The sequence below is a fragment of the Vitis riparia genome, chromosome 19, assembly GCF_004353265.1.
Source record: "Vitis riparia cultivar Riparia Gloire de Montpellier isolate 1030 chromosome 19, EGFV_Vit.rip_1.0, whole genome shotgun sequence".
Classification (NCBI taxonomy): Eukaryota; Viridiplantae; Streptophyta; class Magnoliopsida; order Vitales; family Vitaceae; genus Vitis; species Vitis riparia.
In genome coordinates, this window is record NC_048449.1 from 12544779 (window position 1) to 12569351 (window position 24573).

Sequence of the window (24573 nt, forward strand, 5' to 3'; positions counted from 1 at the left end):
CATTGCCCTGTGCTTATCGCATATTCATCTCGTAGGCATATCATCAATATTCATGATAAGAATCCATGCCTTCTTTTCACCAAAGAGAATCATGAATGTCACAGAGAGGAATAGAGTAACAAGGCCAAATATCAACCTCCTGGGAAGGGCAAAAAGAAAATCATCTTCTGCATATCGTGTCGTGAGAATGGATAGGCATATCAGCACCGAAGCAATGGATAAGAAGAGGGAAAGCGCATCCGAAACTGCAAAAACTTTGAAGGCAATTTCTTTGGAGAAATTTGGTATGCCAGTATCATCATGGTTGCCACCCGGGATGGTAATTGCTGCTGCAAACACTACAGTAGCAATAAGCGCTGCTGCCAATGTGTAAAATTTTGCAGTGCCTTTCATCCATTTCTCCCCTTCTTTTATCAACTTTTCATGTTCCTTTATAAATGCCATTTTCGGTTTATCTTTGTTTTCGTTCTTAGATTCATTGAAGGCTCTCGGGGCATATTTTTCAATTTCCTGTGTAAAAATCAAAAAGTTTCTAAGATACAGAAAAAGAGTGGATATGTATAAGAAAATTAATTGCCCTTCAAAACAAAAATTATTACCTTAAACCAATGTAACTCGCGTTGCATTTGTAGAGCTGCACCAGAAACGAGACTGAGCCGGTGCGGAGGGGCCAATTTTCCAGCCAAATGCAAGATGTTATTTGAATCATCTTCGGTTCGTATTATAAGTTGTCTATGCATACCGGTTTCGCAGATGAGGTTGAAAATCTTTTCATAACGATTTAATACTGCCAATTTGAATACATCCTCATCTAGATACTCGAGTGCATAAGGATATGACTTTATAATCTCTTCCAGAATCTCGGGAATCCCATATTTTGCACCATTAATGAATGATTGTCTAAATATTCCCTGTGCTCTTGATACTCTCAAAACCTCAGTACATAGGTGGTTAAGCAATTGAAGAGTCAGAGTATGCATTGTTTTTGTTTCTTGGATGTGCTTGATGGGTGGTACTGCAATTAAAATTATATTAAGGACAACATAACATTGCATTCAAGACTTTTGCATGCTTTAGTGGTAGTTTTGTTGTGTTCCTTACCTAACCATACAACCAGTTCCCAGAATATTGCATTCACCTTTCGGCAAGCTGTGTGCAACGTAAAATTGAAGCAGTTAAGATGCAAAACCAGGACTAACAGAAGAAAAAACAAAAAAGCAACCTAACTAAACACTAATCTAAATTAAAGTGATCGTGACTTGAATTTAAAGGCTAGAATCAAGAAGCCTAATATAACTTGGTACATATTACTGGACTTCTTATCAATTAACCAGGAGCATCAGGTGACAAGATATTCACAAAATCTATCAAAGCAATGAAAATTGTGTATCCTGCATAAATCTCTGAGTAGTAAGAGTATTATCCATTGGAATTTGATTGTAGAGCTGATTTCAAATCCATTACTCAAACTTAAAAGGAAAAAAAATGAAGACAATTTTGTGAGGACAAATTAAAATTGTGAGGACCTCGAATTCAACAAATTAGCATTTCTCGACCGGGTGCAATTTGGCAAATTGGTTTGACCTAACTTGAATCTCGGTGAAGTTGAGAAACCATTTTTAGTACTCAAGTTAGGATTTGGTTGAGTTTCTCAACCAAAAGTTAATTTTGGTTGAGCTCAATTTTGGGCTGAGTTCAGACCAATGCTTCAACAATCTAAGCTGAATTAAACTCCAGTAATATTTTATAATATTTGTAGAATGTATTACTATATAATAATATCAAATTTTTTTATAAAATAAGTTTAAGGGAAAAATCATCAAAATATATTAAGCTAAATCTCAGAAATTTGCCTACCCCCTTGTGAACACTATTTGGAAGGAAAATTATTTAGGAAGCCTCTTAAGCAAGCCAGAAAGGTATCTTGTCCTTTGTAGCCTATGCATTCAAAAGTATAGGGCCCAATGAACATGAGACCCAAGCATGGTGCCTACTACTTCATCACATTTACGGAGGGTTATATCTACAAGTCCAAAGAATTGCATTGATTTAAATGTTACATGAATATTGTAAAAAATTGAAACGAAAAAACTATTACAGCATTAAGGATAAATCATGGACATGAGTATCCATTGAAGAGTTTTAAAAATCTCTATGATGATAAGGAAATCCAAAGAACAATCAATAGCTTCAAGGACTCCATAGTAAAATGGTTGAACTAAAAAAAGTAAGCATAAACTTTTTGATATGGTTCACTCAAAAAGGCACAAGCCAACTATCTAACATCTTTTAGGGTGGGAAAGGAGGGTTACTATTTTGATTGCAACTTAAATCTTGAATAGAGTGCCCTCAAAATCAATTACTTCAAATCCATATAGTTAAGAAGCCAAACCTAACTCACTTGTGATCCTAAGGGTTAGCAGGTTTAGTTCATGTAAATTCTCATAGATATTGTGCTATAAAGGAAACAAGTGCACTTTCATTAGATATTCTAATAAATCAAAGGTTGTGTGATGCTTAGTGAACAAATCAATGGGAGTATAATTGAAATTAAGTCATATGAAGTTAATTTCTTATAGGATGATATTTTGAGTAGAGGAGAATTTAATAGGAGTCTCAATTTATTTGAGGCAATTAAGTAAAAGGAAAATACTATGATATCTCATATCGAATAGGAGAAAAAGTTCTTGACATTATATATATATATATAAGCTTCTCTTAATTATTTATACACATTTTAATGTTATGAGGGCTCTTTGAGCCCAAAGTGGATAGTATATATTTACATTGTTGGGAGTGAGTCGTTACAAATGGTATCAAAGTGTATCCTCAACCATGGTATTAGAGTTTGTTTGTTTGGTCCTATAATCCTATGGGACACAATGAGGACTTTATGTTTTCATGGGGGTGATTTTAATATCCTACATTAAATAGGGGAAAAAGTTCTTAGCATTATATATGTAAGAGCTCTTCTTAACCATGCAAACGTATTTTAAATCTCCGAGGTCCCTTTGAGTTCAGAGTAAACAATATCTACTTGATTGGGAGTGATTTGTTATAGATGTTAAAGATCTTGATAATGATATGAGTGACTCGATAAGATAGTAACTTTGAGTAGTGACTTGCCACCTACTAGATTATGCCACTAAGCGGGATTTTACCATTACATACTAATTCACTAGATTTAGATGTGTGTGGAAAAAAACTTGGAACTATCTCATCATTGTAATTGTGGGCATTAAGGTGAAGCTTTCATGTTTGCATCATAAGATCATGGTGTTGGGATAGATTCTTTAAAAACATGATATGATGTAACCATAAATGAGGTTCATTAATACTTACATTATGACTTTGATTTTCTATTTACCATCCTATTTATGAATTATGTATGTTAAACATTCAAATCTACATCACTTGCATGTACATGACTTGAGTGAATTAGGAGTTACATGGAAAATCTAAGTCATAGATTCCTTGCAAGTTAATGACTTATTCACAACTGGTTCATGGACTTCAATAATCCATTTGAGGCTATAGTGCACTACCTCTTTATTGGAAGGATGACTTACCCTAGTCATTAGGATGGGTTTCCCATGGTGAGTGTACTAGTGTGTTTAGTTATGTTGGGAAACCTAGATCTCTCCATTCCCATAACCCTAGATTTTACAAGTGCATGCAAAATACCCTAGGGCTCTAAATCCTATGCAATAGAAGCAAAAATCAAAATTTTAACGTTCTATAATCTAGAGAAAAGTCATTAAAAAATTTATGAAAATAAAAGGCTGATCTTAATAGAGAAAACACCCAAGAGGGAGGGGGGTGAATTGGGTTTTAATAATTTTTTTTACCAATGAATATGAGTTTGAGTGGGAACTACTAGGACCCATAGGGAAGTACTGGCTCCCTTAAAATCCAATTTTAAAGTTGACTCAAAATCTAACTATAAAGAGTTAACTACACTTTAGTATCCTTATGATATTAGATCGAGATAAAAAATTCAGTCAGTGACATTTTAACAATTGCATTCAAGCTCCCCATGAATTGGTATTCATAATTTAACAAGATGAATGTTATCAACCTCTTAAGACTACCTTTACAATCCTTGAGTCGTAGATCCTCCTATTATATGATCAATTGACATACTATATCTCTCAAAGAGCATATGTCAAATTCCACTTAAGGAATTATTGTGGCCACAATTTTCATGATCACATGTCCTTAGGATCACTTAAGGGGACATAATGTCTCAAACCCTTAAGATATCATGGTGCTTATCTTGAGAATACCTATTATCACATGCCTCAATCATAGTGACCCAATTTATAGAGAATATATGACCACTTTAAGGTCTCACTCATGGGTCAAAGCCATTGAAGACCTTAGCACTAGATCAATATTCTCTCAAGGTTGGGAGCTTATACAACATAGCAGCTTGGTGAAGTCAAGACTACCTAATGACCAATGTCTGACTCACTGTAAATCCTATCTAATGTGTAACTTATTAGAATTGAGCCCTAAAAAGAATGACATGATGTAATAGATAGAGATTTATTTATAAATTTATTTATTTATATTTTTTGCTTTCTCTTTATTATTTCATTGACATGAATTGGTTAATTAGATGACCTTGTATGGTTAATTAATCAATTAGGACCCATTTTAGATAAGATTAAGTGATCCAAGACTTAGTGGGCTCAAGTCATTTAAGCCTAGCAGGGAAACACTATAAATACCCTCTAGGGGTTATGGTTCCAATCACTTTTTAAGACACAATCATCTTCTACATCTAGAGAGAGAGAGCCTAGGATTCCTCTCTTCCAAAGCCCACATTTTGGAGTGCTAAGATCATGGATCAAGTCATCAAGCAAAAGATTTTTGGTGTATGAGACCTTTGGACTCTTTAAGCTTTATCTTCATTAAACAGAATTGATTTGAGAACCATTCAAATCAAAGGTAAAGTTTGTTAGCCCAAGGGTTCTTCTAATCGCGTTTTGATGATAACAAACCATGGTTAAGTTTGGAAATTCATCAAAGAACCCAATGGAAGCAAGATCAAGACAATTGGAAGGCCTTTTAATAATAGGAAACATATGTAAGATGAATGCATGGTGCACTTAGGATTTCATATCTTTTCATGCTCTTTAAAAACTCGGTATAGGCATTAAAGTTACATTTCCGTCAAAACCCAAATTTTATCAAATGAACTTTTGGAAAATTGTTTCAAAATTGGCATATTAATTTACCTAAATACCTTGCTTAATTGTTAGAAAAGAAAAGAATAAAAAAAAAAGAGGTTTTTAGGCCAAAAATGGTGAATTGGTCAAGGCATTGGTCAATCGACTCAACTGATTAGGTCACTGGTCGATCGATTACACCTTCTTGATCAAGGTCCGGTTCAGAAATGCAAAAATATTTTCTCTCTACTTATAGCTTTGCATTCCTGGTCGAGGGATATGCCTTCTCAATCAAGATCCGATCGAGGTTTGGTCAAGGATCAGTCGAGGCGTAATGATCACCTACCATGCTTTTATTATCCAATGGCTTGTAAACCGGTTGACCCTCAACTCAACTGATCAAGGCTACTTTTTGGCATTTTTGGCTCCCGAGTCTTGAAACCTATAAATTGAGAACTCCACTTCATTTATGAGGTAGAGAACACCTGCATTTATCTATCTACCTACTTTTTCTTGCATCAAAAGCTCTCATTCTTTCCTTAGTGCATTAAATCTCCATTTGCATATTCCTTATTGCACCTTTGTGATTCTTCCTAGCATTTAAGTTGTATTTGAGCCCTTGTTAAGCTAGTCACTCGAGCTAAGAGGTAAGTCTATATAAACTCCTTAAAGGGTTTAAGGCTTAGTACTTTTCATCCATTCAATTTTCTATCTTAATATCTATCCCCACGGAAAGGATTCTAACATCCTTATGTGTTAGAATACAGGAAAGAGAGCTATCAAGATAAAGATCATGAGGTATTTGAGATCTAAATTAACCTTTTCACCAATTATATTTGAGATCTAAATTAACCTTTTCACCAATTATATTTGAGATCTAAATTAACCTTTTCACCAATTAGATTTAATTCCTTGAGCACTTAAATCTAATATTCATTGTTTTGAATTCTCCCATTACATAGTTCTAGCATTTCTACGAAGATAGTAGCATGCACCTAATGATCTAAGGCTTGAAGTTAAGTAATCTAGATGTTCCAACACATGAGAAGCCTGAATTAATAAAGCTCTCTTATCCATACTTGTGAAATATGGAAAGCTACAGTGAAATAACAGATGAAGTTTATTAGCAAGAACTCTATTTGAGAATTAATTGAACTATTGTTAAGACATAAGACCTTAAGGAATAAGTAGGTTTTTAAGGTCAAACTTAAGGTAAATGATGCAAGGTGTTAAACTTAACTCATCAAGAAAGGATACAACCAAAATGAGAGTGTAGAGTATAAAAATAAAAATAAAAAAAGAACTTCTCATGAGAAGTGAGGTTTGCCTCAACTCTCCTTATTCAAACCATTATCACATCTTTGGATTTTAAACTATATCAAATAAACATTCAAATTGTTTTTCTTAATGGAGAACTAAATAAGAAGATCTATATAGATCAACTGACTTGTTTTATGACAACTAAATAGAAAGGCAAAGTTAACAACTACAAAGGTCCATTTATAACCTACAATAATCATCTAAACAATGGTATATTACACTAATGGGTTTATGATGGTCTAAGAACACTATTGCATGTTTGTTAAATGGTGTAAGGGTAGATTCTATATTCTATTTTTTGTATACAAATGAAATGTTGGTTAGGGAGGATAATGCAATGGTTGCCTCTAAAGTGTGGTGGTCGTCAACTTTTAAAATGAACAACATGCTTAAAGAAAACTACGTGATCAAAGTTATGATCCTAATAAATCAATCAAGGAGACTTTTTGGTTTGTTTTACAAATCATACACAAAGAATATTCTTGAAAAAAAATTCTAGATGTAAGATTGAAAATCTATTGGCATTCATATAGAGAAAGATAAGACCTTAAGCTTTAACATATGTCGTAAGACTTTAGATGAATAGGAAAAGATCACTCAAGATTCCCATATATACTAGCATTGTTAGTAGCTTAAAGTATCCAATGATGTGTACATGAACTATATATGTTATATAATTAGGTTAGTATCTTCCAATTAAATCTAAACCTTGCTTACGAAAAAGCAATGAACTGGATGATTTCGTACCTCAAAGTCACCATAGGCTATATAATTTGCTATTGAGGATTGAATTTGGACTTGATTAGCTATAACAATGATAATTGAGGTAGCATCCTAAATGAACCCAAATCCACATATGGTTATAATTTTATATATGCTCTATGATGTTAGCATATATTGGTGAAATAGAAAACAATCATGTATAACATTGTTTACCATGCATGGAGTTGGGAGTACATTACTTGTCGTTTACGAAAGTGACTAGTTTGTGATGTTCATACATATTTTTCACAATATTGCTTGTTCTTTTGAGCATACTACTATTTATTGTGATAGCATGGAAACTTTAGCCTATGTCAAAGAGCCCCCTAAGTATCATAGTTGAACCAAACACATTAATCTTAAATATTAGTTTATATGAGACATGGTTACATGGGAACATATTTCTCCTTGATGCATGGTTAAAAATCCCACCCTCACCCCCCTGTTGACTAAGGTAATACGTAAAGATGTTTATTAGGGTCAAGTTGAGAGCATTGGATTATGTAGATCATGATTACATAGGAGCTAAGTTGAGAGCATTGGATCATTTAGATTATGATTACATATTGTATATTTCAATTAACCATTATATCTATGATTTATTCATTGTCCAATCTTGTTTGATGGTGGCATTTAATTATTTGTTTTACTCTATCGACATGCACTTTCATTACTTTGCACAACTGAAACATAATGAGTCCAAACCACTTAGATAGTGTGTTAGGTCTTTGATATTTATAATACTCCTTTTTGTATCCAATATGACTTACATGTTAGTAGCAACCAAGTATAGATAGTCCTACAGTCCACACTTGTAATGGAGTCAATTGCCAAATCTTTTTAATGTAGTGCTTGATTTAGTGAGCATGTGCAAAACTTAAGTTCCTTGCTCGATGCAATTGAACTAAGATTTGTACGATATACAAGATCTAAGGTACACTCATAATGAAGATCTCCATGTTAGCATGTATTTTCATATTGTATCTTCTTGGCAATCAAACAAGAATGAATGAATATATTCCTAGCTACTTCCTCATCCTGTGCATTAATCTTTAGGTTATTATATAGTATAACTTTTATGGCCTTGTGATTTTCACCCATAAGTTACAAGTATGGTGTAGTTTGCAATATTTTTTCTAGGGGGATTAACCATGTTTAACTCAATGTGAATAAATGTGTTTAAGATATAACGACACACCTTTAAGGGATGAATCACACTATTTAAGATGAAATTTAGTTTAATACTCTTACACCTTTCTTATCAATGTGTTCAAAAGTTGTACAATCCATTAGTCAATATAAACATGGATGATAATGATACAGTTGAGAGAAATGCATGACGTTATTTTGCCTACTATGCATGAGTAGGAGACAATGGAGTTTCTATTTCATGAGATACTCTTATTAGGACTTCATCAACTAAGAACTTGAGAGTAAATTGCATACTTATCAGTTAAGATTCCTCATGGGAGGAAAGTTTAGTTAAGATTCCTCTCATGGGAGGAGGTTCATATTTAAATTTGGTGAGACTCTATAAGAGTTGTTTGTATTTTTGCAATTCGAATTCTAGTCTTTTTGTATGTTTTCAATTTAATTGTAAGTTGTTAAATATTTCTACTTTAGTTTTTAGCAATTATAATTTTTTAAAGCTTGCTATTTAGGTTTAAATTTACTATATGCTTATTAGATATCTTAATTCCTATTGTATTCTCCTTGGTTAATAATCTTCCAATTTGATTATGGAGTTCAAACATTTCTACCAAAATAGGGATCAGGCTTTTCAAAATTAGGAAAAGTATTTAATAGAATTAATTTTTGAATAAGTTTACAAGTTAAATCTCTCAATTGAACCTAATGAGTTTACATACTAAATCTCTCATTTTTAATAGATTTAGATGTTACATGAATATTATAACAAATTGAAATGAAAAAACTATTACAACATTAAGGATAAATCATGGACATGAGTATCCATTGAAGAGTTTTAAAAATCTCTATGATGAGAAGGAAATTCAAAGAACAATCAATAGCTTCAAGGACTCCATAGTAAAATGGTTGAACTAGAAAAAGTACCCATAAACTTTTGGATATGGTTCACTCAAAAAGGCACAAGACAACTATCTAACATTTTTTGGGGTGGGAAAAAGGAGGGTTGCTATTTTGATTGCAACTTAAATCTTGAATAGAGTGCCCTCAAAATCAATTACTTCAAATCCATATAGTTAAGAAGTTTTCATGTTTGCATCATAAGATCATGATGTTGGGATAGATTCTTTAAAAGCATGATATGATGCAACCATAAATGGAGTTCATTAATACTTACATTATGACTTCGATTTTCTATTTACTGTCCTATTTATGAATTATGTATGTTAAGCATTCAAACCTACATCACTTGCATGTACATGACTTGAGTGATTTAGGAGTTACATAGAAAATCTAAGTCATAGATTCCTTGCTAGTTAATGACTCATTCACAACTGGTTCATGGACTTCAATCATCCATTTGAGGCTATAGTGCACTACCTCCTTATTGGAGGGATGACTTGCCCTAGTCATTAGGATGGGTTTCCCATGGTGAGTGTACTAGTGTGTTTAGTTATGTTGGGAAACCTAGATCTCTCCATTCCCATAACCCTAGATTGTATAGGTGCATGCAAAATACCCTAAGGCTCTAAATCATATGCAACAGAAGCAAAAATCAAAATTTTAACGTTCTATAATCTAGAGAAAAGTCATTAAAAACTTTGAGAAAATAAAAGGCTAATCTTAATAGAGAAAACACCTAAGAGGGGGAGGGGGGTGAATTGGGTTTTAAAAAAATATTTTTCAAACACAAAAACTTCAACCTAAGGAAACACAAATATAAAGAGAAACAGTTAGAAAAAGCAAACTCAGATTTTATAGTGGTTCAACACTTCCTTGCCTACGTCCACTCTCCTCAACCTCCTAACTAAGTGAAGGTTCCACTATACTTGAAGCTTCAACCAATCTTTAAATCACCCTTACACTTAGATTCCAACTCCAATGGGCTATTACACAATTCCTTCAAGTCTTAACTAAGTTGAAGCTTTTAACACTCAAATAATAAGTTTGAATCTCTCAACCTAGCTCAACAAGGGCTTAAATACAACTTAAATGCTAGGAAGAATCACAAAGGTGCACTAAGGAATATGCAAATGGAGATTTAATGCACTAAGGAAAGAATGAGAGCTATTGAGGCAAGAACAAGTAGGTAGAAAAATAAATGTAGGTGTTCTCTACCTCATAAATAAAGTGGAGTTCTCAATTTATAGGTTTCTAGCCTCGGGAGCCAAAAATGCCAAAAAGTAGCCTTGATTGATCATGTTGAGGGTCAACCGGTTTACTAGCCATTAGACGATAAATGCATGGTAGGTGACCGTTACACCTCGACCGATCATTGACCAAACCTCGATTGGATCTCAACCGAGAAGGCATATCCCTCGACCAGGAATACAAAGCTACAAGAAGAGAGAGAAGATTTTTTGCATTTCTCAACCGGACCTTGATCAAGAAGGTGTAATCGATCGACCGGTGGCTTAACCGATTGAGCTGGTTGACCAATTCCTTGACTAATTCACCATTTTTGGCCTAGGCAAGGTATTTAGGTATATTAATATGCCAATTTTGAAACAATTTGCCTAAGGTTCATTTGATAAAACTCGAGTTTTGATGGAAATGTAACTTTAATGCCTATAACCGAGTTTTTAAAGAGCATGAAAAGATATGAAATCCTAAGTGCACCATGCATTCATCTTACATATGTTTCCTATTATTAAAGGGTCTTCCAATTGTATTGATCTTGCATCCATTGGGTCCTTTGATGAATTTTCAAACTAATACCTGAAATTTTTTATAATTCAAACCAATTAACAACTTAACCATGGTTTGTTATCATCAAAACACAATTAGGAGAACCATTGGGCTAACAAACTTTACCTTTGATTTGAATGGTTTTCAAATCAATTATGCTTAATGAAGATGAAGCCTAAAGAGTCTAGATGTCTCATACACCGAAAATATTTTGCTTGATGACTTGATCCATGATCTTGTCACTCCAAAATGTGGGCTTTAGAAGAGAGGAATCCTAGGCTCTCTCTCTCTCTAGATGTAGAAGATGATTGTCTCTCAAAAAGTGTTGGAACCCTAACCCTTAAGGGTATTTATAGCGTTTCCCTACTAGGCTTAAATGACTTGAGCCCACTAAGGCTTGGGTCACTTAATCTTATCTAAAATGGGTCCTAATTGATTAATTAACCATACAGGATCATCTAATTAACCAATTCACGTCAATGAAATAATAAAGAGAAAGCAAAAAATATAAATAAATAAATTTCTAAATAAATCTCTGTCTGTTACATCATGTCATTCTTTTTAGGGCTCAATTCTAATAGGTTACACATTAGATAGGATTTACGGTGAGTCAGACATTGGTCATTAGGTAGTCTTGACTTCACCAAGCTGCTATGTTGTATAAGCTCTCAACCTTGAGAGAATAATGATCTAGTGCTAAGGTCTTAAATGGCTTTGACCCATGAGTGAGACCCTAAATTGGTCATATATTCTCTATAGATTGGGTCACTATGATTGAGGCATGTGATAATAGGTATTCTCAAGATAAGCACCATGATATCTTAGGGGTTTGAGACATTATGTCCCCTTAGGTGATCCTAAGGACATGTGATCATGAAAATTGTGGCCACAATAATTCCTTAAGTGGAATTTGACGTATGCTCTTGGAGAGATATAGTATGTCAATTGATCACATAATAGGAGGATCTAAGACTCAAGGATTGTAAAGGTAGTCTTGAGAGGTTGATAACAATCATCTTGTTAAATTATGAATACCAATTCATGGGGAGCCTGTATGCAATTGTTAGTAGGTCATAGACTGAAGTTTTCTATCTCGAACTAATATCATAAGGATACTAAAGTGTACTTGACTCTTTATAGTTAGATTTTGAGTCAACTTTAAAATTGGATTTTAAGGGAGCCAGTACTTCCCTATGGATCCTAGTGGTTCCCACTCAAACTCATATTCCTTGGTAAAAAATTATTTGAGGAATAGTCGGATTCTTTATTTATATGTGTGTATAAGAGCATTTTGGTAAATACGAAAGGTTGCACTAGTACATATAAATAGTCTTTTTAGATTCAGATAATTAATTAATTGGAGCTCAATAGAGAAAATTAGTTAATTAGGACACAATGAGTTAGATTAAGTAACCCAAATGTAACATGAGCTTAAGTCACTCGAGCTAAGAGGTAAGCCTATATAAACTCCTTAAAGGGTTTAAGGCTTAGTACTTTTTATCCATTCAACCTTCTATCTTAATATCTATCTCCACAGAGAGGACTCTAACATCCTTATGTGTTAGGATACAGGAAAGAGAGCTATCAGGCTAAAGATCATGAGGTATTTGAGATCTAAATTAACCTTTTCACCAATTAGATTTAATTCCTTGAGCACTTAAATATAATATTCATTGTTTTGAATTCTCCCATTACACAGTTCTAGCATTTCTATGAAGATAGTAGCATACAACTAATGATCTAAGCTTGAAGTTAAGTAATCTAGATGTTCCAACACATGAGAAACGTGAAATTTTTAATAAAGCTCTCTTATCCATACTTGTGAAATATGGCAAGCTACAGTGAAATAACATATGAAGTTTATTAGCAAGAACTCTATTTGAGAATTAATTGAACTATAGACCTTAAGGAATAAGTAGGTTTTTAAGGTCAAATTTAAGGTAAATGATGCAAGGTGTTAAACTTAACTCATGAAGAAAGGATACAACCAAAATGAGAGTGTAAAGTATAAAAATAAAAATAAAAAAAGAACTTCTCATGAGAAGTGAGGTTTGCCTCAACTCTCCTTATTCAAACCATTATCACATCTTTGGATTTGAAATTATATCAAATAAACATTCAAATTGATTTTCTCAATGGAGAACTAAATAAGAAGATCTATATAGATCAACTGACTTGTTTTATGGCAACTAAATAGAAAGGCAAAGTTAACAACTACAAAAGTCCATTTATAACCTACAATAATCATCTAAACAATGGTATATTACACTAATGGGTTTATGATGGTCTAAGAACACTATTGCATGTTTGTTAAATGGTGTAAGGGTAGATTCTATATTCCATTTTTTGTATACAAATCAAATGTAGGTTAGGGATGATAATGAGATGGTTGCCTCTAAAGTGTGGTGGTCATCAACTTTTAAAATGAACAACATGCTTAAAGCAAACTATGTGTTCAATGTTATGATCATAATCAATCAATCAATCAAGGAGACTTTTTAGTTTGTTTTACAAATCATACATCATGAATATTCTTGAAAAAAATTATAGATGTAAAATTGAAAATCTATTGGCATTCATCTAGAGAAAGATAAGACCTTAAGCTTTAACATGTGTCGTAAGACTTTAGATGAATAGGAAAAGTCACTCAAGGTTCCTATATGCTAGCATTGGTAGTAGCTTAAAGTACCCAATGATGTGTACATGAACTAATATTTGTTATATAATTAGGTTAGTAGCTTCCAATTAGATCTAAACCTTGCTTAAGAAAAAGAATGAACTGGATGCTTTCGTACCTCAAAGTCACCATAGGCTATATAATTTGCTATTAAGGATTGAATTTGGACTTGATTAGCTATAACAATGATAATTGAGGTAGCATCCTAAATGAACCCAAATCTACATATGGTTATAATTGTATATATGCTCTATGATGTTAGCATATATTGGTGAAATAGAAAACAATCATGTATAACATTGTCTACCATGCATGAAGTTAGGAGTATACTACTTGTCGTTTAGGAAAGTGACTAGTTTATGATGTTCATACATATTTTTCACAATATTGCTTCTTCTTTTGAGCATACTACTATTTATTGTGATAGCATGGAAACTTTAGCCTATGTCAAAGACCCCCCCCAAGTATCATAGTTGAACCAAACACATCAATCTTAAATATTAGTTTATATGAGACATGGTTACATAGGAACATATTTCTACTTGATGCATGGTTAAAAATCCCACCCTCACCCCCTACCCCCGTTGACTAAGCTAATACGTAAAGATGTTTATTAGGGTCAAGTTGAGAGCATTGGATTATGTAGATCATGATTACATAGGAGTTATTTTGAGAGCATTGGGTCATGTAAATTATGATTACATATTATACATTTCAATTAACCATTATACCTATGATTTATTCATTGTCCAATCTTGTTTGATGGTGGCCTTTAATTATTTATTTTACTTTATCGACATGCACTTTCATTACTTTGCACAACTGAAACATAATGAGTCCAAACCACTTAGATAGTGTGTTAGGTCATTGATATTTATAATACTCCTTTTTGTATCGAATATGACTTACATGTTAGTAGCGACCAAGTATAGATAGTCCTATAGTCCACATTTGTAATGGAGTCAATTGCCAAATCTTGTTAATGTAGTGCTTGATTTAGTAAGCATATGCAAAACTTGAGTTCTTTGCTTGATGCAATTAAACTAAGATTTGTACGATATAGAAGATCTAAGGTACACTCATAATGAAGATCTCCATGTTAGCATGTATTTTCATACTATATCTTCTTGGCAATCAAACAAGAATGAATGAATATATTCCTAGCTACTTCCTCATCCTATGCATTAATCTTATAGGTCATTATATAGTATAACTTTTCTGCCCTTGTGATTTTCAGTCATAAGTTACAAGTTGGTGTAGTTTGAAATATTTTTCTAAGGGGATTGACCATGTTTAACTCAATGTGAATAAATGTGTTTAAGATATAACGAGACACCTTTTAGGGATGAATTACAGTGGTTAAGATGAAATTTAGTTTAATACTCTTACACCTTTCTTATCAATGTGTTCAAAAGTTGTACGATCCATTAGTCAATATAAACATGGATGATAATGATATAGTTGAGAGAAATGCATGATGTTATTTTGCCTACTATGCATGAGTGGGAGACAATGGAGTTTCTATTTCATGAGATACTCTTAGTAGGACTTCATCAACTAAGAACTTGAGAGTAAGTCGCATACTTATCAGTTAAGATTCCTCATGGGATGAAAGTTTAGTTAAGATTCCTTTTGTGGGAGGAGGTTCATATTTAGATTTTGTGAGAATCTATAAGAGTTGTTTGTCTTTTTGCAATTCCAATTCTAGTCCTTTTTCATGTTTTCAATTTAGTTTGTGGCAGTTGTTAAATACTTCTACTTTAGTTTTTAGCAATTATAATTTTTTAAAGCTTGCTATTTAGGTTTAGATTTACTATATGCTTTTTAGATATCTTACTTCCTATTGTATTCTCCTTGGTTAATAATCTTCCAATTTGATTGTGGAGTTCAAAGATTTTTACCAAAATAGGGATCATGGTTTTCAAAGTTAGGAAAAGTATTTAATAAAATTAATTTTTGAATAAGTTTGCAAGCTAAATCTTTCAATTGAACCTAATGAGTTTACATACTAAATCTCTCATTTTCAGCCTTGGTTGTTTCCACTCTTTTCAATTCAATTAGTTTTTTTTTTAAATATATATATATAATTCATTTTTTGTACCTATATACTCGAGTTTTTGAGTAATTATGAGTTGTATTGTTATATATAGTAGAATTTGACAAACTAAAAATGCTTACCTTTGAACAATCGAGTCCAACAACACATTTGTGTGGATGGTTCATAGCTACCAACTTGACTCTCCATGCCTCCTCTATTAGGTTGACTAAGAAAATGGTTTAATTTCACAGGAACACCTTAAGAATAAAAATGTCAAGAAAAGATAAGGAAAATTATGATTCGTCTAATTTGACTGCAAGACTTAAAGAAAAAGACATAATAATATAATAGTTATTATAATGAATATAATAAAAAGAAAATTTGTCATGTTCTTCCAATACTCATAAAACCCCTTCCAATGAAACTTTGTAAGCTATACTAATACAAAATAATGGTCCATATAGTAAAAGCTCAATAAATGAATGTTTGATAAATTAATAATCTTACTTATAAAACAAAATCTTTTAGTCTTAACTCAGGCCAATGTACTAAATTAGTAATCTCACTAAATACATAAGATAAAAATATTTTCAAAAATATTTAAGGGCTCAAGAAATATAAACTAATAATTGATGAAGTATAAACAAAAATTCATAGTATAGCAATAGAACTTCATAATATAGTATTAAGTAATTTTTTTATAACTTTTATTTTTCTAAATTCACTTGTTTTAGAATTGTCACATATTTGAAATAGCTTTATCTTTTGCAACATTAAGTTTTGATGCCACATCTTTTTTGGGAGTCTCTTTTCTTCTTTTTTTTCTTCAGTCTCTTAGGTTTCTATGTATTAACTTTTTACCATGTGTATTATTTTTAAATTTATAAGTCATACATGTACTAATAATGTTCAGTAACAACATAATACTCTTCATCAATTAATAAATATTCATTTATCTATAAATCAATAACCTCGCTAAGATCATAATTTTTCTTGGTCCCAAGAGTATTATTTTATAAGAGTTTTTCTCTATATATCCTTCATTGTAGGAATTTCTTTAGGTTAATTTGACTAAAGTTGTAATTTAAAAAACATATATAATGGAAATTAAGAGAAATTCAAAAGCTATAAATTAGTGTTTTATATCATTATTTTTTCCTATGAATGCCAAAGCCATTGTCAAATAAGAAAAGTAAATAAAGTAATTAATCAAGTAATTAGTTGAAAGCGAAATAGGTGACTTAAAACTATTGCTTTGGTACATGTTTTTTTGAGATATAGTAGATCATAAGAAATAAAATCCTCTAGCTATGTTTATTTGATATAATAAAAAAGTGAATGTGTGGTTGCTCCACAGGAGAAGACCACATGTTAGCCAAAGAATAAGTAACTAGAAAGCTTACACAAGTGTTAAATGATCAATTTCTCGCCTAAGCACATTAATGAGAACTAAATTTTGAATTAAACCATACTCATGCACCCATACTAAGGCCCATGCCTCCATGCGGGGAGACCCTAATTGCTCCATTAAAGGGGAAGTTTAAAAGTGGCTACATCCTCTATGCCATGTTAGTATTCCAAAAACTTAGAAACTTAACCTTTGAGTTGATGTTTATTTGTCTGGTAGTTTCCTCATTCTTCTTACTAACTTGACCTTTGAAGGCTCTACGACCATAAGGAGCCTAGAGTGCTCACTTTAAGTTCCTTATGATTGTAAGGTCCTAAGCATCCATTAAAGTAAGAAAGTGAACTAAGAATTGGAAAAATGGTGTCATCTATGGTGAAGATACAAAAATTCAGCTCACCAAAAAATCACAGTAAAGCTACTAAAAAACACCCCACTCCCAGGCAAGGACCTTCATTTGAGTACTCCTTGAGGTCTACCCAAATTGAAGACCTAACGTTGAAGAAATGAAGTCAACTAAACTTGGTTCCATGCATGATAAGGTTGAAAAGCTTGCATAAAAACCTACAAAAAGCTTGTCCCTTTATAAGAATAACCTGAACCTACAAGGGAAGAAGACCTATAAAAGGAAATCATAAACAATAAAGAAAAAAAGTTCATCCCTCCTTTGAAAAAGCTTTTTTTGAATGCAGAAACCTATTTTTTGTATAAAGAAACCTTCCTTTGTATCCAAAATTGGTGGAATAAAAATTTTCGATTATCTATGAAGAGTTTTAGCTTCTTCATATGGGAATGCATTAAAAGCCTTGAAGACATTTTTTAGATCTATAGCCACAATTGGGCAATGGAACACTATGCAATAGAAACTTGGTAGGAAAAGGCAATCATGATAGAAATGAAGTGGAGCAATGAGTGAGAGCAAACCCTTCAATAGATAGAGGAGCTCACTAAAAGAGCGACTAACTCACTCAAGAAAATGTTGCTTCAGGGTAAGGGTAGACAAATACCAATGTGATTTTTACCAACAACTCTCATTGGCAAGCACCAATAAGATGCAAGTTAATGAATAATAGTCATCGAAGCAATTAGACCAACATATAGATTAAATTAGGAGAGAAAGGTGGGAGAAACCTTATTTCCATTGTAATCTTTTCTTTTCATTATAAACTTTCCCTGATTTCTAGTTTAATGAATTTTCTAGTCTTTTTAATTAATCTTACATTTTAGTTTTTCAATTTCAACTTACAAATTTGCATTTTTAGTTCTTTACTTAATTTTTAACATGCTTAGATAACCTTTAACACTCTAAGGGGTGAGAGGAGCTCAAGTCTCCCATATCTTAGTTTAGCTGTCTATTGGTTTATCTGTGCATTAGTTACAAACAATATGATCTCTATCAGTAGTTATAATGACTAAAATAAGTAACCATGGGGAGAAAAGTCTATGTTGCATTGGTTGTGAGCGTTGTAAGTCAAGCAACCTTGGAAGTATACTTGGGCATTGTTTTAATGATTCTTTCAACTAAGTATAGGCCTATTGACATGGAAAGAATCTTATCTAAATCATTTGGTTGTAAGGATATATATATATATATATATAAAGAGGAATTAGAGAGAGATGAACCTTATTAAGGTGGTTCTTGTTCATTTGAAGCAAGAAACCTTTTTGGTATAAATCCTTGCTTGGACCCTAAATCTGAAAGCATAAGTTCAAAGCCTTGTTGGTGAGTTGTATCTGAAAGTGGTGATCCTAGTGAATCTCTAGGTTTGAGGTTTTCTTTCCTTTAATTTTCTATCTTTTAAACTTTGTGTGTGTATGTCTTTTTTATTTATAAAATCAATTTTCTAATCTTTTAGCTGACATTCACACTCCTAAAGCTATTACCTCAATTGCTACCAATTTAAAGTTCCTTGTGGAGGCAACCTAACAACTATACAACTATTAATTTATTTATTTATTTATTTTTGGTTAAGGAGTTTAGAGTTTCAATGAATGATCTAGTTTAATTTCTCTTTGTAAAACTTAACTGTTAAATATATTTCCAAGTTTTGATAAAAGAAATGAATTAGAGAATGACAAACCAAAAATTAGTGTCGTCACTAGGGAACTTTCAACATTGATGACTCTAAAGGTATTTTTGTGTAGATGCTTGTTGTTTTAGAAGCTTAACAAGTATATTTCACCCATTCCCCACCTATCTTTTAGTTAGATTTTTTTCTTTTTTGACTTAATTTGTTTTCTTTGGATTTTCTTTTTCTGCTCAGTTTTCATTTTTAGTTGTTAAATCCAACATTTCAAACATTTTCTTTAAAGTGATATGATGCATTAGGGAAATGATTTTAAAGGAAGGGTACTAAGAGTGCGTTTGGGAGTGATTCTACGAAGCATTTTGAACATTTCTAACACATGAGTGATAAAAATTTTCAAGTATTATGAATATTAAAAGTGTTTCCTAAATCACTACCAATGGGTTCTAAGTAATCAACTAGAAGAAACAATTTTAAAGGAAGGAATCCAAGTAATCAGCCAAAAAAAATATGATTTTAGAGGGAGGACACTAAGTAATCAACCAACCCCTAGTTATCCTTTTCCTCAACACACCAGACCATCACTGTCTCATATCTATTTTCCAAATTCAACTATTGGTAGTACTAATAGAAGTGTGATGAATGGGGGTTTTAACCCCAATAACTAGCCACCTAGGACCATGAGGGATTACCTACAGCCTAGTCGGTCAATGCTCCTTCTTGCTTGATATTTCTTTTTGACACTTTTCAAATAAACATTGAGCTTGAAATGATCCAATTGCTATCCTATTTTATGGAAGGGAGGATGAAAATCCTTTTTCTTATTTAAAAGAATTTGAAGAGGTATGGTCTATTTTGGCAGAGCCTTCATGAAATCTGGATCATTCGAAACTCAAGGTTTTCTTTTTTCATTAAAGAAAGAGGATAACCATTGGTGGTATAGCATGAGACTCTATAGTATAAGTTCTTAGGCTACTTTATATAAAAAAAAAAAATTCACAAATTTATTTTGGTATATAAAATTGTTTCCTTTGAAAGACAAATTAAAATTTTTTGTTTTATAGAGAATGAGACTTTTCATCATTGTTATGATAAATTTAAAGCTTTGTTGTTTAACTTCCTTACCATAGTTTTGAAAACTCAAGGATTGCTTCTTCTTTCTGAAGGGGACCATCCCCCTAAATGAAATAATTTGTTGAAAACATGACTGGTGGGTACTTTATACAGGAGGAACCAAAAGAAGCACTTAAGCATTTAAAATTGCTTGCTGAAAAATCAAGGGTTTGGGACCCCTTAGTCCTCAAGTGCATCTTCTAGAACGTCAAAGCCAACCCCAACAACATCTCATCTCTCAATTTATCATTTCCCCTTAGAACAAGAATTTTGACGAAGATGATTTTTGGATGCTGTAAGAGGACGAAGCCACTGAGGTTAAGGAAACTGTCTACGTAGCAGCTGAAAAGAATATGTTGAAAAAGAACCAGTTGAAGAAGAGAACTTCCAACAGGTTGCAAATAAGGTTATAAGCTGCATTTTTTCTTCTTTTCAAAAAAAAAAAAAAAAAAAAGAAAAAAACAAAACAAAACAAAACAAAGATAGAAAAAGAAACAGAGGAGGAATGGAGCAATGTATTGCATGATCACACCAACTTTGTTTGTCTCTCAATTCCCTTCTCTTTGTAACCCAAAAATGTTGATCTTCAAGGTATCATCAGAGGGCTTCTCAATATCTCTTCTAATGAAAAAATTTTCTTGACTGAAAGTGGCTCTTAACTAGAGGGAAAGGCATCCAAAAATTTTAGGAAACCATGAAGAAAAATTTATCAAAATGGATGCTTCCAATCTACCTGTGGGAAGCAAAGAAAAAGTGAAGAGCCATTGGCTAGCTAGAAGCTAGCCAAAAACTTGTAAATAGCTTTCATTTTTTATTTTCTTTATTATTTTTGTTATTATTGCTTTGGCCAATTTAGCGTGTAGGAGCACCATCATTGTGAAGCCTATAATATTATGTTCTCAGTCCACTCAAGTATAAATATCTCTATACTCTATTGGTGTAAATTGTTAGCACCAGGAAGGTGCACAAAGGGTATGACATAAAGGAATTGCGCACTTTTGAGGTTCGCTAACCCAACTTGTACATTTTGAAAGCATGACTGAAATTCCACACCCTAAGAAAATAATTTAATTAGAGACTTTTGGAAGAAAAATGCCTTCCCAAATAAAACCATAATTGCTTAGAGACTTTTGTCCACCCCACCATCATATATATCAATTGAAATTTTTGGTCAATCTCATCCTCAGTGCAGAATTCCAAATTGTTTCCGACTTTTCTGGGGAAAATGGAGAATTTTTTATTTTTAAATTCCTCATGTATTTTTCTGTAATATTTTTCTTACATTTTTATATTATCCAAAGACAGAAAATTAATTATTCCTTTCAAGTTTTTTTTCTTTTTTATTTATAGGACAGAGCTAAACAGGATTAGCATAAAAGAAAATAACTTGACTTATAAACAAAAGCAAGGGAGATAACACAAAGCAATTTAAAAGGGGCAAGCGAGTAAAGAAACTAACAGTGATATATTATGAGTTGCCATAAGTTGAAGCGACTTCCACTTGGGAAAGCCCAAGGCCTTTTAGCCAATACTGTCAAAGGGGCATCATTAGCATGTGGTACTTCAGAATCATTAGCATCATCGTGGGGAGCGGAATCGAAATGGCATGTGGCTACATCTGCATATTATAAAATTGTACATGGGAACCCAACGGTAATTCATATCAAGAAGATAGATAGGGGATGGTAAATATAGCTCACCATGAAACCCCACCATTAGTGCTCTGCGCAGAAGTTCCAATCCAGGCGAATTTGAGAAAGGATATGGAGGTTCATTATATCTGGTGACGCTTAATAAATATAAAGTCAGCTCTTTATGACCATACCTAACAGCGCTGTGAAGAGGCGCAAAATCTTGGCGGTTGCAGATATTGGGCAAGTTTTGGTTTTCGTTCACTAACAACTTGACTGCTTTTATATTGCCAGCCCTTGCAGCGTTGAAAAGGGCAGTGGCGCCATCAGAATCCCGCAGAGCCAGTGCCTCACTTGGCATACACTTAAGCAACTTCTCCACGAAACCCATTCTGGCCTCTCCTAACTCAACTGCTATGTGAAGAATTCGGGATTCATCTGTTCCGAACCGGGCGGAGAATAATCGTGGATTATTCTTCAATAATTGTGAAGCACTTTCCCAGTCACCATTGAGCACAGCTTTGTACAGTTCCAACTGATCGAATTCTGCAGTCACAAAACCAAAAGATGTATAGGTCAGCCTAGATTTCCCTGATATGTATATTTCTTCAACGTTCACAACATCCTAATACTAAAATTATTTTTTAAAAAATAAATCATTTAAGTTATGTTTGGTTTTTAGAAAATTTGACAAAAAATATAGAGGAAAGAAAGTAAATTGAAAAAATAGAAGGTAAGAAAAAGTGAAATAAAATACATCTAAAATCAATAAATTAATTATTTTTATACGCTACTCATTTCACTTATTTTAATTATTCAATATAAAAATTAAATTATTTAAAATTTCATAAATTTATAACTAATTTTAATTATATTTGATTTTCTTAAATATTTTTTTCGATATAACTAAATACGGGAAAATCATTTTCCTTGATATCTTTTCTTTGCTAATTATTTTCTTGGACTTTTTTGTTTACCTCTAGTCAACATCTTTATATCTTTCAATAATAGTTTGAACCTCCAATAAACTACACGAATTAAAATTTAATTTTCTTCCATTTTTTATTTTAACAGCAGTTTGTAAAACACTTCTACTTGTATACTAATTATGCCCAAAAGTTTCAGGAGGACCTCAAACGGAAATGGACATGAACATGGTTTTCAGCATCTTACCGGAGCTGCTAGTCCTTTGCAAAGATGAAGATGAAACCACTGAAACATATTCATTGGTAAGGTGTGCCGTGTCGATGGTAGTAGTTCTTTGCAAGGATGAAGTGGAAGAGACTGGGCCATATTCATCAGTATCCTGCGCCATATTGATGCTGCTACAATTAGGATTGTTTGGGCCGTCATCGATTACCGAGAGTGGTAATGAAGAGGAAGCCATTACAGTGAACTCCTCATCATGCTCAGCAATGTCCATGTTACTGTTTTTAGGACTGTTTGCGCTGTTGTCATTTATAAGACGTAGTGAAGAAGAAGAAGCCATTACAACAAATTCCTTATCGTGCTGATAGTCATTGCCATGTTTAGCGAAGTTATTCTAACGTGTAACAGAAAACCTAAACAAAATCTGCAGTTGACAAAGGTCAAAATTAACTTACCTCGCAGATGGAAGATTATATTTAACTATATCAAGGCAGAGAAGATACTCTCATCCAAAGAGAAACAACAGCAGCCCTTTTTCCCAGAGTCTTCAAAAGATACAGGAAATGGGCCAGGAACCATTGAAGCATAAGAGGTGCAATGATAGAGTCTTCCAAGTCAAGTTTATTTAGTTGAGTATTGGGTAAGGAGTAGATAGCGTTGAAACGTTATGACTGGTGGATGACAGTCATTCAAAATAAACAAAGAAAATTAGGGGGTAATTTTGAGCCGTTTGTTTTCGCATGATTTCTTCTGACTGTGTTGCTGGGCATAGACCTCGACTGCCATAGAAGCGACTAGGTCTTTTCTTTTGCTTTTACTTTTTTATTTTTCATGTTTTATTTTAAGATGATAAACATTCATAGAGCCAAATGTAAATCCGCACTCTTGGGCATGATATTATCGAGCCATGCTTAAATTTACTCTTAAGGTATCATACCCACCTTTTAGGCCAATAAAATTAAGAAACATGGCAAGTAAATTAAAAAAACCAATTCTCCAGGTTTAGCACAGTCACGGTCCGGTTGCCGAGGGAATTAGTCCTATGCACCACACATTGCTATGATAGTTTACAATAACCAATTATATAAAATCTGTTAAAATATTTTATATAATTAACTTTTTGGAATTTTTTTTATCAAGTAGTAAAATAAAGAAAATTTAGGAAAAAATATTTTTGTAAAATGATAAAGTTTTAAAAAAAGGATAAACTTTTTGTAAAATATAGAAAAGGATACAAGGCTATTAAATCATAATTATATGATAACCTTTTAGTATTTCAATCTTTGAATTTTTTTGGAGATTATTTCTATAAATTCCACATTCCAAAAACAATGATAATCTTTACACAATATTATTGTTATAAAAAATAAAAAATTCAAAAAATTTAGAGATTACAAAGAATATAAGGATATGAAGAATGTGAGGATTGTCATATTTTTCATA

General features: G+C 32.6%; 1 protein-coding gene across 1 annotated transcript; it reads right to left on the bottom strand.

The window, feature by feature from the left end:
• Positions 1 to 24: 24 nt before the first annotated feature.
• LOC117908217 lies at positions 25 to 23595 on the bottom strand. Its single transcript, XM_034821857.1, has 8 exons — positions 23586 to 23595; positions 23155 to 23491; positions 22051 to 22527; positions 21810 to 21881; positions 15946 to 16062; positions 1102 to 1149; positions 600 to 1015; positions 25 to 510 (listed from the first exon to the last, which is right to left on the bottom strand). Exons 2-8 carry the CDS (start codon positions 23468 to 23470, stop codon positions 25 to 27), a joined length of 1932 nt encoding a protein of 643 aa, XP_034677748.1. The 5' UTR covers positions 23471 to 23491; positions 23586 to 23595.
• Between the last annotated feature and the right edge of the window lie 978 nt (positions 23596 to 24573).